We start from the raw sequence: 13,343 nt of genomic DNA, 5'->3' as shown, positions 1-13,343 counted from the left end.
CGATGGATCCATCCCGATGCTGCCGCCAACAGTGTTGTCCGTCGCATTCCTGCTCTTATACAAGTATTAGATATTATAGGGCTAGTTCGAAGACGATGACGTGTTTGCCCATTCGAGCGCGTCACAACCTCTTCGAACTCTGCCGGGCTAGCCCCCTTGCCCGTGTGGACACGCATGACTACGTCGAGCTGGTCGTGCTCGTTGCTCATGGATCCGTGCGATTGTTTCGCCAGTGGCGCCTCGCTTCCTTCGTGCCGTATAAAACGAATGCCGGCAGGATCGATGTGAAATCATCGTTTTTCCTGCAAATTGCTCCGAGAACTCCGTAGGGCCCAGATAAGTTTACCCCCCCATATCTAGAAATGCCAATGCCGATGCCATGCCATGCATATCAACATCATGTCCTCTATTTACACTCTTCTCGGAGCCGTTGTCGATAAAGGTCGAGTTAAACGTCGCCGGGATCGGTCTTCAAATGGTGTGCAGCGAATCGAATAAAGAAAAGAAGGAAAAAAAAAAACAAAAAGGTCATGGTCACAGTTCTCTGCCTGAATTCGACCTAGACAAGAAATACACCCAAACCCAAAAACACGATCGAACAACCCCGCTATACCATGGCCGAGGCTGATAACGACTTGGCTCTTTGCCTCGTCACCTTCTTGCTCACGGTGTAAACCAGGTCTTGTGTCCAAAAGTGGCAGATTTGTGCCTGGGCGCCGGGAATGGCGCCGTATAACGGCGCAACCAGCGGAACCATTAAATAGTCGACGAAATTCCGGCTGACTTTGCGATGCGAGAAGCACATGCCCTTGGCGATGCCGGCCTCGTTCATCTCGCGTTCACGGTTGGTGACGTTGGCCTTATGGAACCTTTCGTACAGGAAGAGATTTAAGGCGACTTCCATGAAACCAAGGGTACGCAGCACATTGCAGATATCGAAGATCCAGGCAAGTCCGTGAGGGTCGGAGTTTCCTTCCGTGACCCAGGTGTACAGAGTGGATGCAATAACCAGAATGGTCATCTGCACGGGCAGGAAATGGGCTTCGAACATGCGGTGGGCCAGGTAGAGCATACGCTCCCAGTTGGGGTCCTTCAGGGTATCCGTGGTAACATCGGAGAAGATGCCGCTCTCGACGGTCTGTTCCGGGCTCAAGCCATCGATTTGGGGGATATAATCATCAGAGGGGTCGTTCATGGTCATGTGAAGCGGGCGGAAAGCTCTGGAAGTGTGCTTCCTCTCCTGCCACACCTCGGCGAATTTGCGGATGGCATAGCCGGAGTCGAGTGCACCCCACATGTGGCGCAGGGCCTGCTTGTATCGTGCCTTCACGTCGTTGTAGACTCCGCCAACACCCTCGCCCCCGTCGCCCTTGACATTAGTTTGGCTCACCGGGCTGAGCACAGTTCGGACGGTCAGGTTGCCATTCAGCGCAAAGAAACACTTGAGGTACATGTGCAGATCCTCGCCGATAGCCTCAGCATCGCTGTCCCAACCACCAACACGATCGACCAGCTGAAGCGGGACGGAGTAGACAGATGTAGGAGGAGCAATCGTTGAACCGCTGTACAAGCCAGACATACCGGCACCAGCCCAGAGGATGTCGCCAACACGGACGACGGCGGGGATGTTGTGCGCGTTACGGTCGAAAATGATAGGAGCAGCGTATAAGGTTGTGGTGGCGGTTTCCGGGTGCGACAAGTGCATGCTTGTGAGCAGAGCAAAATAGTTCGAGGCCAAATGGCTGTCGGCTAATTATCAAACCATATTAGTCGTTCGTCCTCGAGATAACAGGGTGGTTTTTCCTCATCGTGGGGGTCGTCTTACCATCAATTCCTGTCACTATGACATCCTTTCGCATAGCCAGGGGGTACTTTTCACTGAGTTTGCGTGCAGCCCATGCCATGTTGCTGCCCTTTCCAGGAGACTCGCCGGGGATATCAGAAGGATGCAGCGTGAAATCGATGGAGCGGAACTTCTTGGCGAATTCTTGAATCAGGTTCATGGCCTTGAGCTCGACGTTGTGCTCGCGCTGTTCCATGCCGAGGTAGACCTATCACAGATTTATTAGCAATTGCCCAATTGCGTTCATGCGGCCACCTGTGCGACCAGAGCAACTCCAATTGATTATCCCCCACCTCTGCGGCGTATGTCGCAGACAGTAGCGTGTATTATCGGTCGTCGTCGTCGTCGCTAATGGTGAGGAAGGTGCAGCGCTGCGTGAACCAGCTGGGAGGTAAACTTACATCATACGTATATCGTGCTTGGGGATGAGATGCAAGAACTTCCAATGTTTCCCGTAAAATATCGACTTCCTCCTTGTAGTTGGGGATAACAATGGCGTGGATGACGTTGTCGGTGTCGGTAACATCGCCATCAGTATACATATCGAGTTCGAAATCGCCAGCTTCGCTGCTAGTGCTCGAGGAGAATGCGGATCCATCTCGGGAAGAGGTCAACGTCTCGGAGCTAGAGAGCGATGTAGAGGAGCCTCGTCGTCGATGGTGGGACATCTTGATGTCCCGAAGAGCCTTGCTGCGCGCCATTTTCTTCAAGCTCCGGGTGAGATCGAAGATGGACCAGCAGGAGCGAATCGGGAAACAGGTGACGAGTACGTGGATGAAGAGGCAGTAGTAGGCGAAAACGGCGGTCCATAATCCGGCTCCCGTGGTACCAGCGGCCGCGTCAGCAGAGGCTACAGAAGAGCCAGCGATGCCCAGCGAGCTCGACTGCCAGTACTTGATGTAGCCCAAACCCGGCGTCGCGGCTTCTCGTGTGATGACCCAGTAGCTCAGGGAGATGGTAGCCAGCATAGCCAGCCCTCCTGCACGCCGCGTGCACCAGCCGAAGATAGTCATGGCGGCAAGATGTGGTGTTGGCGTTGTGCGTGTCCGGCAGAAGGGGTTTGCGAGGTAGGTAGGCTCGACGCGCGACAAGCTGTGGTGATGGTCAAGGGAATGGTAAAAGGAGCGGAAGAGACCACACAGAAGGAGGAAGCCGGCGTGTTGATTACCTACGGTCTAGTACAGACAGTACAGGCAGTAGCGGGAGATAGAGAGAGAGAAAAGAAATGGAATGTGGAGGGGAGAGAGCGCAGTAAATCGAGCAGTTGGTACGGGAAATGATAGGGACGGGGAGGAAACAAGGTGTGGGTTGTATGTGAGGTAGGGGTGGTAATTCGCCGTTTCGTAGGTACAAACCGACTGCTCGAGGGTGCGGCCCAGTTCAAGATCCAGATCAATCCCAGTGCGGCTAGAGGGGGAGGCATGTACTCGCTCTTAGTACGCAGGAAATCGGGGCGCAGGACCCAGGCTCGCCAGGCTAGTTTCTTAGGGGATGGGGATATTTGTGCAGGCTATTTTTTGTCTGGGCTGGAGCGGGCGGTGTTCGTTGGTTGCGGTCCTTCTCTGCACTCTGCACTCTGCACTCTGGCTGCACTATGCAGGCTTTTCAAAGCGGCGCGGGCGTCTTTTTCTGTCTTGTCTGTCGGGCCGCTGGAGATGGATAGGAAACTGATGATGGATGGAATTGGAGTCTGAGTCGTGCGTTCTCGGCTCCAACCTCGCCTCTCGTTTTCGTCGCTATATCTTCCCTTTCTGGAGAAACACCTGCAAGTTCCAGGTTGACACGCGCGTCGAAGTTAATTCTTCAATTGCACTCCCTCTGTCGCGCGCGGTATTGGGCCAAGTAGCACGCACGCGGTAGGTAGGTAGGTAGGTAGGTAGGCAGGCAGGCAGGCAATAATTAAAATTGGGGGGGCTGACTGGCAGGTACCGTCGTGGAGAGTAACTCTGCTTGCAATCGATGTTCTTACTGGTTCCACAGCTAGGAACGTAGCAGGGGGGGCACAGGGAAATTTGAATATGTAGACGACAGAACGGGGTGCCCAAAAGGGGATAATTATTACGGGAATGAAGGATAAGCTGGAGACGGGGTCCCTGTTTTTCTTCTTCTTTTTTCCTGCTCACGCGCTCCGAGGTTAGCTGTTGTTCTGTCGGTCGGGGAGGGCGGTCGGGTATGGTGGTAGTTTTAGTTGTTGTTTAGCTGTAGTTGTAGTCGAAGCCGTACGGAAACGATGAAAAGGGGACACCCTTGAGACGATTGATTCATGGACTTACTTGGAGGATGAGGTGGACTCTTCTTCTTCTTCTTCTTCTTCTTCTTTTTTTTTTTTTTTTAAACTTTGCTACGGTTGCCATAGCCATGCGGCAGGTATGGGCAGGGTGATATGGTCTCTCTTTCGCTGCTTCTGCTTGCTGCTATTCTGCTGTTGCTGCTGGCATTAGCATTGAGCGAACTGGGATGTTGAGGAGAGGTGTTGGCTTATTTCTCTAGCGTGCCACAGCCGCCTGTTGGTGGTAGGGGGGGGGTCTATCTCACTAAAACGCTAAATAAATGACACTGTACAGTATGCACGCACTGTATTGTTTGCACCAGCCTGGACACAGCAATCAGGTATGTTTATGCCAGCATTCATACTTGGGCGTGCTTAAGGTGATTTGGAACATGGGGGGCGGCCGAGCCCCGTCTGTTTTGTTTTCTGGCAGTGATTGACGTCCCCTAAAACAACCTTAGCCTACCTGCTACAGACTGACTTATCCAATCTTTTGGGGCCAAGGCCGCTTCGTGCCGTATGAAGAACAATGAAAGTGTTTGCAGCAGAAGCAAAAGCAGAAGCAAAAGCAGAAGCATGCACAAGTATCATCATGCCACCGCAAGCGAAATTCCCCAGTAATAAGGTTTCTTGTCGTTTTCGGGATCCGCGGTCGGGTCGTTTGGCGACTGCAGATGGATGGAATGAAATGAACGAGCCCTCCGCCCCCTTGCTGCGACAGCCAATCACGGAGTTCAGACTGGGCGACCAAAGCTTGGTTCCTGACAACTAAAGAAAAACTGCTGTTGCTGTTGCTGTTGCTGTTGCTGCTGCTGCTGAGTTGCTGCAGCCTCCTGTGAGTGAACTGACAATATGATACCAGCCCCAACTTCATACATGGCCCCCCCTCACCCCCGCGGTTACAGATTCCGCGCCTTTGTTGGCTGACTGGCTTGCCATCAGCTCGGTTACGGTGTGCTGACGCGCCGGTATGACGTTTTCGGTCTCCAGCGCAATTGATAGGGTGCCTCGATGCGGTTGTGGCACGCAAGCGGGATCATACCTCATCACCAACTGGTCACTCTCACTCCGAATCAATGGTATAGCCTCAACTGCGTACGTACGCGTAGTGTGGCAATCCAGAGCAAGTGTCATCAACCAGAGGGAACAGTCACGATAGCCTGTCCTTTTGCTGACGAGAGCCGTAAGGCAGACAGGCCAATTTAGGGTGCCGGGCAGACAAGTATCCTTGGCACTTGGCTGTGCCCCTAGCAAGCGCAAGCTCGCGTGTAGGGAGGGATGAGCCACCCACCACCAAGCCATATATGCAAGCGACTTCTATTTTGAAGCGAACAGGTAAGGGGAGGGGGGCGCACTCCTCAGCACCACTTACAGATGTTGCGAGGTTCAAGATCAACCATGATCAGCAGAGACAACCACCCCAGATGCTGGCACCACGCCGAGGTTGTGCGCGGTCGACATGCTCTGACAGTTGTCTCGTCTTCCTCGGCGCCCGGCCGTCTACTAATCTTGCCATGCCGGTGCTGCGTACTGGCCCTGTCAGGCGTTGTCAGAAGGTGTATCCGTACTGCCGTCATTGTTACAACGCCAGAATCCCTCCGGTAGCCGTATCCATGTAGGCTGGCAGGCTGAGCAGTGTCGGCTGCGGACCATCGGGTGATGTGATGCTACTGCTGGATGATGATGTCTGTTCGTTGCTCCTCCTGTGTTCCCTCTCTCGTTTCTTGTAAGGTGTAATGAAGGAGGGCTGCGACAATGCAGCGAGAACGAGTGCATGTGCGCGTTGGCCCGCCTGTTTCATTGCCCAATTCTAGGCCAGCCCACAATCTAATGTACATTAACACATTACCTTCAAACTGCATGCAATGCAAGCGGACATTAATAGTATTTAGTAAGGGCCGTTTGGGCCAAGTGGGGGTCCCTACATTACATTACTGTATGCCCTATTCTCAAATTGTCCATCACGATTTCAGTAGTGAGGAAAGGGTATCATTATATCCTGCAAGCATGTCGTCCTCTTTATCTCATTCAGCCTTCGCCTGCGTTTCCATGCCGCGACGGTCGCTCAAGTGCTTGGCCTCGAAGCCTTGTTATGCATGTACGCCATGTACTCCTTTCACATGGATGTTCCACTCACGGCATTACTATTAGAGCACTATCAAGTGCGCGCCCATCTCGGTATTCTATAGCTCCCATGGATTTGCGTCGTCTAGTGGGAACTAGCATGACTAATAACGATATAGTCGTCGCGATAGTAGTAGTTCTGCTTGGCGATCCAAATGTTTGCTATAGCCGATGGCTATCTGTCTTGGTTCACCGTGTCGAATAGTGGACAGTTGATACAGTATGTCGACATGCCAAGCTGGCACTATGTGCATGTATCACACACCCACCGCGAGCCCGCCATGCCCGCCATGCCCACTCAGGACCCTGTGGGTACGGATCCCATGCCCAGTGCCACTGCTTGCTCCTTTCGAATTCAATGGGATTGGGTTGTGGGATCTCACTACTGCACTTCGACATCACACATGCATGCAACTCTGGCTGACCGACGTAGGCCAAGCGGCCAAGCTTCTTGGAGTGGCTTTGCGGTGACTTAGCCACCTGGGGTTCTCATCCGTCCACCATCCCACCGCCGCTCGCTGGCGGCTATCATTGGGCTTCGCTTTTTGGTTCGCCAGAGGGTCGGTATCGCTTTGCGACAAAAGCATTCGGCTTGGCAGTGCTTTGATCAACACGTCCTGGGGCACACAGCACCTCACACCTGCATTGTGGCCATCTGCGACTGCGAGGTCCCGCACTTCGTTGCTGTCCACGCGTAATGGCCGATTTCAATCGGACAGCTGCATCATCAACAAAGGGGTGGCAGAATATTTGCTATGCCGTTTCTCCTTTCCAATTACACTGGGCACTATACAATATACAATGCATAGCTATGGAGACGTCAAAGGAGCCTCGCTGCGAGCAGTGCCCAAACCTGTGGAGTGTGGTATTTTTAGGGGTTTGTATTGTGGGATTCCTTCGACGTACTTCGCTACATACTAAGGCAACGAACGCCGCGAGACCAACCAGTAATGGCATCGCATCCGCCCTGCATGCTGCAGAAGGATTCCAGTAAGAATAATGATGGAGAGAGAGAGAGGGGGTCAAAAAAAAAAAAAAAAGATCCAGGTGCCCACTTCTGCTAAACGGCTGCCTGCAAAAGAACTCCTAGAAACTCCGTCCTCCTCCAAGAATAACTCGTCTGCCTAGATTTAGTGACACTACTCATGTTGGGGATTTGGGATCTGCATGTTGCGTTGCGTTGCGCTATATCCAATGGTCTCAGTGTGTCAGAGATGCTGCGGGTTTAGTTTGATTCATGTCACACTGCCAGGAGGAGAGGGACAAGAAAAAAAAAAAGAGGCAGCCAACGTTACCCAGCCACAAGAATTGAACGGAAAGGGGACTGACACTGGGAACTATGGGGATAAGGACAGATTCCCTTGCGCGCACTAGCTACATTACCTCATAAGCAAGGGAGAACCGAGCCCGAGACCGAGGAAAACATCGAGTTTGTCCTAAGATTGTGCGAATCCTGCAATCGGGCAGACGTGAACAAAAAAAATATGTTGTTATTATCTAAATCATAAATGAAATAAGGAAAACATTCCACTCCTTCATTTACCCCAGTTTGCAGCATGCCCACGACCCACGAGATGTGCTAGCTAATTTCATCTCCCCAAATTCGATCCGCCATCGTGCTTAACCCGCGGATCTGATTCGCCCAAAAATTCCCTCGGTTGCAAATTGGATGGGGCTAATCAAACGGTAGAGAGGGAAAACATGAGAGCTTGTTGTTTTCGGTAACACGCTGACAACCCTTCATTACCCGCAAGGTTTCTAGCTCGACTGGCTGACTGGCCTCTCGTCCGTCGTCCGTCGACGCTGGGACTAGATCAGAAGACTAGATCGTGGCTAAGGCAGATTCCGATGGCAGCTCGACATTACCTCCCGACAATGCGTCCCGGCGCGCGCGCGAGGCGGATTGGCATGACCAGCCTAAGGCACCTGGGGTCGTATTCAGAGCGTCGGGCGGGTCGGCACCCGGGCCACTGCTTGTAAGTCTTGATCTAACGGCTTGCCCGATTCGGCCAGTACAGTACGTCTAGCTATCCCCTCCAAGAGGCATGTGTCGTCTGGAATGAATGAATAAATCTCCCTAGCCATGAACATGGCATGAGGACAAAAGCCACCAGCCGGTTGCGTCTGTACATTACCGTACATACCTACATACATTGTCATATGTACTACTAGCCGTGGTTGGGAGCATGCTGTATGTCTGGGCACTAGATCCAAGACTCTCCACACGCTCCTATCCCTTTTCAGAGTTAGGTACGATGACGATTCTCCCTCAAGACTCGCTAAATCCAGAGGCAGTATTTAGCACGTGGTCGAATCATTCGACACCGCTCGACTTATTCGAGTCGGATCAGCAGGACTTACCGTATCTTGCACTTGGTTGCTGGGCAGGACATACATACATATTCAACTGATCAGAGCGTCCCATCACCACCTCGAATCAGGTATCCATGTGATGGGCATGTGTGTCATTGCAAATATGCCAACTCCATCTTGTGCGCTGGACGGATCCAAGATCCCCTCAAAACACCAATGAGTGGCTGCTAGCCTGGTGACCGTCCGGCATTTCCATTCTCTCGTCTAAGCACTATCAGATACCACCAGCTGCCGATATCTCGTCGCTCCCTCACTTGGTGCACACCGACCTTTCAAGAACCTAGCGAGGGCTGAGTCGAGTACGAACATCATTGAATGTAGCTCCGGAGATTCTCGGTTCTTGGCTGTATGCCAAGTGATCCGGAGCTCTTCCTCTCCTACCAGAAATGGCTTGATGCGTGACGGATAGATACCGAAAGACCGGCATCCATCCCCATAATCCACCGTCAAACCATCGTCGAGCTTGCACCAGACAAACCCCATAAACCCTTCCGGCATGAATTCCGCCCCTCTTCCCAACAGGGAGCAAGGCATACTCGCAATACAAACACGGGCCAGGTGTGCCTGCTTGTGGAAGTGGATTGTTCCTGTGTTCAAATAGGCCATGGTCGCACCAAACAATGAGTTTCACCCGAAACCCGGGCGAGAGCACGCTCTGCTACCGAGTGACCAATTTCGCGTTCTACCGAGCATGGCTACAGTGCCGACTATCGTTGCAACCATGGGTTTTGGTGCGTATAACAGCACTGCATTTTATCGTTATACAAGGATGCTTAGCCGGAGAGTCGTCGATGGTCTTCCTGGAATCCGGCTCGCCAAATGTAAGGCAATGACTTTCCTTTGTACGGTTTGTCGTGAGAACTGAAGACTCATGATGAAATATTTTTTTCAAAGAGCTTCTGTATGGGTTTTGCCGCCTGTACAATCCGTAAGCACAAATACACAGTAAAGCCAGTGGCCATCGTGAGGGTACGCACGTCAATGAATTTCTCGAGCTCCTTATCCAGGTTAGCAAGGTCATCTTTTCGCTTTTTATTGTCGGCGATGAGCTTCTGCTTCCGTTTCAGGAGCTCCATGCGTTTTTGCTCTAGGGTCTCGCGCTCGATGCGTTCGTGCTCGATCCGAGCAATCATCAAAGCATTTTCGTCGTCGTTCGCATGCTCCGGCTTAGCCGCAAGAAACTCTTCGACGGGTATTAGGGGGAGCTGCTGGTAAGTGTGGCTGTTTTGCAACTGGATTAGCTCATGCGCAAGCTGAGTAGCGTCAAGGGTATAGGCAACTTTGCCCGGCGGTGGATTGTCGCTTGACGTCGCAGTGGACGAATGGTGGATAAGTGTAGAAGCTTTGGTGACTACTGACTCATACGACTCGCAAGCCGCGATTTCCCCTTGCAGATGCCGTTGTTCGTAATATAGATTTTGTAGCGAGAGATGCAGACGATCGACTTCCTGACGCGCACCGGCCGTCTCTTGCTTAACGTGCCGGCCTTTGAATTGTGCGGAGCGGTGCAAGCCCCGAAGCCGGGCGAGACTGGTGATTAGCAGCTTCTGCTGCTTTGAGATTTCGGCTTGGTCTGCGGCAGAGGCACTCTCAAGCGGTCCAATCGCTGAGATTTGATCAACGAGGGCGAGGGCTTGCTGGCGCGCGTCACGCGACGTGTCAAGGACCGACACCAGATTGTGGTCTGTCACCATATCGGCGGTCGGCATTGCGCCTGAGTGCGCGTGTGTGCGTGTGTGATGTTGCAAGGCGGTACTCTGTTCGTGTAGAAGGAAATTGGTAAGAAGCTGTCCCCCGGAGGAAGAGGCGTCGGTGAAGGCGGTTTGCCGTGGTTGGATTCAGGAGATGTTCGACGTGGGCACCGACAAGATTATTCTCCAGATGGGAACCATGGAAGTCGCGTTGCAGTCGAAATTGAGAAGCGGCAAGTGTTTCCTTCGGCTAAGATGAACCAAAACGCCGATGTAGAGTGTCGATGCAGCTCCCAGCATCAACTGAACGTCGGACACTCATGAGTGATTCGGCTGGTTACTAAGCTTTACTTTTGCCTGTGGAGAGCGGGGCTGTTTGCTGATTGGTGCTGTCTTTTAGGTATTGATAGACCGGGGTACTACCCAAAAGCGCAGTTGGGGTCAAAGGACAGTGGGTCTCCACATTAAGCGCTAACCGTACCAGGAACTAGACAATTTCGAACATCAATCAAATTGAAGAGTCGACATTTGCATTTGGCTTCCATCCTTCTGGCTTGGAATGAGGCTTGCACTTGAGGCTTCTCCGATATCCCGACCGACGTTCATATATCTACATATAGGTCTATATCCGTGATGTAGAAATCAGCATGTACACATGCGCCTGCTGTCTGGACTATTTTTCCACTGCTGCAGGTGCCTGTAGACTCGGTGTTGCTGCCGCAAAAAGGACATCTCACCCACCGCATTGAAATTGTTGAGTTTGAACCACCAATCTCTGCTTGAATCCGACAGCTCCGAGACCCCACTACGAAACACTGAGAGACTGAGATAGTTTGCCCCCGCCAACCAATTGGCCCTCTCATGCCCAGCAGGTGGTGCTTGGATTTGTTATTATTTGCCTTGCCTTACTTATGCATGTGAATCAGGGCGACTGGACCCCGTGGTTGCTTTTGGCTTTTCCTTTTCTTTCCTCCTGACATCCTCCCGCAACGCCAGAACAAGACCAGCACCCGCCTGTCCCGTTCGTCTTATTGGTCCTCTGGCAAGCAGCACCAAGGCCCGTTGCACACACGAGACGTCACCAACCAACCACCACCGGCACAAATTCCCCGGCGCCAATCCATCGGCACTACGGCACAACGAATTGACGTATACAAACTCCGCATACTCGCTCTGTATTGGGCTTGTCCGCCCGTGGCAGTGACGGTTAACCCGCCTTGGCCCTTCGGTACACACATAAGATAGACCGCTGCACCCCATCTCCCGTGCTTCTCGATCTGCATCTCACATTTCCCCCCACCGCCATAGCCATGGCCTGCACATCGACCTTCGCTTTAGGCGCTTCTGAGGACCCAGCCGAGGCTACATCTTCCGCCCTTCCCTCCGGCGACATTGCGCCCCGTCAACGCAGACGACACTCGTTCTTTATTCCCAGGCGCAAATCGATAGTCAACCACATCATGGACGGCGAAGAGGGGTTGCTACTAAAGGTTTGTGGATCCGCGTTGTGGTATAACTTGTGGAATGCTTAGGTGCTGACTGCCGCCAGGTCGACTTATTCCTGTCGGAGCTGGAAAGACGCCTGGAGTATCTGGAAAGTTTTGGAGAGGGCACATTTGACGGAAGCATATCAAGAGCATATGCGACTTTACAGACAGTACGCGCAAGATGTTCACAGGTCTCGGAAGAGGTGATCGGCGCAGGACGGAAGAGGCTGCAAGTCATGGTCGAAACGTTAGATGCCAGGTACCATGGAGCCCTGGTAGCGGCCGAGTCTGTCAATGAGAAGGCCAAAGTCGGCATCGAACTAATGGACGCCATGCTCACCGACTACGAAACACGAGCGCTGAAGTTCCGAGACAAGGGACTGGCCAACGCTGCTGGGGCCGCGGGCAGTCTGATGGACGAGGGTCGCCGCGTTGTCGACGAGGGGCTCGAGCGTGCGCGAGGCGTGGTAGACGAAGGCATCGAAAGAGCAAAGCGTGCCGCCGAGTCCGTGGAAGAGCATGTGCAGCACGCCGTTGCCCGCGCAAGGCACGGCCTTCTGAAATACGAAGAACTACCCGTTCCTTGGAGAGTCAACCCCCACATCCTCAAGGGATATCGCTTCAGCGAAACCAAGCTGGGCTGTGTTCGCTCCATGTTCAACTTTTCCAACGAGAGCGTCAACATCTGGACCCACGCGTTGGGCCTCGTCTTGGTCCTCGCCATCGCCTTCTACTTCTACCCAACATCGCCCAACTTCTCTCTCAGCTCCAATACCGACGTCTTCATCGCGGCCATCTTCTTCTTTGCGGCTTGCAAGTGCCTCGTTTGCAGTACAATATGGCATACGATGAACTGCGTGGCCGACCAAACACTGCTCGAACGATTCGCATGCGTTGATTATACAGGCATCGCCCTGTTGATCGCGGCCTCGATCATGACGACGGAGTATACGGCCTTTTACTGTGAACCGATCAGTCGCTGGACGTACATTGTGGCTACTGGCGCCCTTGGGATTCTGGGTGTTGTCATGCCATGGCACCCCTTCTTCAACCGATCCGACATGGCGTGGTTGCGCGTCGGGTTTTTCGTTGGACTTGGTGCGACTGGTTTCCTCCCAGTATTCCAAATCATCCTCACCCGAGGTCCCGAGTGGGCTTGGGAGTTCTATACCGGCTCCAACTTGGTCAAGTCCCTTAGCGTATACGTTCTCGGTGCTTGCATCTACGCAAGCAAGGTTCCAGAACGCTGGTGCCCCGGAGCTTTCGATTACTTTGGAAATGCCCACAACCTATGGCACGTTGCCGTACTCGGTGGCATTCTCTACCACTACGTCGCGATGCAAGACTTCTTCGCGGGTGCCTTTCAACGGGCCCAAGAAGGATGCCCAGCTTACTGAGAAGAGCAATCAGAATTCGGAAAATTACAAATATATACCAATTGGTTGAGAGCTGCTCGAAGCTCGGGCATTATGGGGTCCAGGTTAAAAGATCCATTATTTTGCTATTATCCAATCGTTTTACATTGTGGCATCGCAAGGTGCGTTTTCACGGACTCC

The 13,343-nt window shown here is 52.8% G+C and overlaps 3 protein-coding genes across 3 annotated transcripts; 1 reads left to right on the top strand and 2 right to left on the bottom strand.

Annotated features, from left to right (window-relative positions):
• Window positions 1–607: 607 nt before the first annotated feature.
• PG985_005951 (uncharacterized protein) lies at window positions 608–2,856 on the bottom strand (the record flags this gene model as incomplete). The annotated part of the gene is made up of 3 exons (XM_066825720.1): window positions 608–1,749; window positions 1,826–2,051; window positions 2,245–2,856. The coding sequence occupies 3 exons, from the start codon at window positions 2,854–2,856 to the stop codon at window positions 608–610; spliced, it is 1,980 nt and encodes a 659-aa protein (XP_066685327.1).
• A 6,622-nt stretch (window positions 2,857–9,478) lies between these two features.
• PG985_005950 (uncharacterized protein) lies at window positions 9,479–10,318 on the bottom strand (the record flags this gene model as incomplete). Its single annotated transcript, XM_066825719.1, has 2 exons — window positions 9,479–9,526; window positions 9,587–10,318. The coding sequence occupies 2 exons, from the start codon at window positions 10,316–10,318 to the stop codon at window positions 9,479–9,481; spliced, it is 780 nt and encodes a 259-aa protein (XP_066685326.1).
• Window positions 10,319–11,610: 1,292 nt separating this feature from the next.
• On the top strand, window positions 11,611–13,184 carry PG985_005949 (uncharacterized protein; the record flags this gene model as incomplete). Its single annotated transcript, XM_066825718.1, has 2 exons — window positions 11,611–11,790; window positions 11,850–13,184. 2 exons carry the CDS (start codon window positions 11,611–11,613, stop codon window positions 13,182–13,184), a joined length of 1,515 nt encoding a protein of 504 aa, XP_066685325.1.
• Between the last annotated feature and the right edge of the window lie 159 nt (window positions 13,185–13,343).

Source organism: Apiospora marii (assembly GCF_038362585.1).
Source record: "Apiospora marii strain CBS 49790 chromosome Unknown utg000004l_segment0_segment0, whole genome shotgun sequence".
Taxonomy (NCBI): Eukaryota; Fungi; Ascomycota; class Sordariomycetes; order Amphisphaeriales; family Apiosporaceae; genus Apiospora; species Apiospora marii.
The sequence above is the reverse complement of the archived record's forward strand: the minus strand, read 5'-3'. Positions and strand labels throughout refer to the sequence as shown.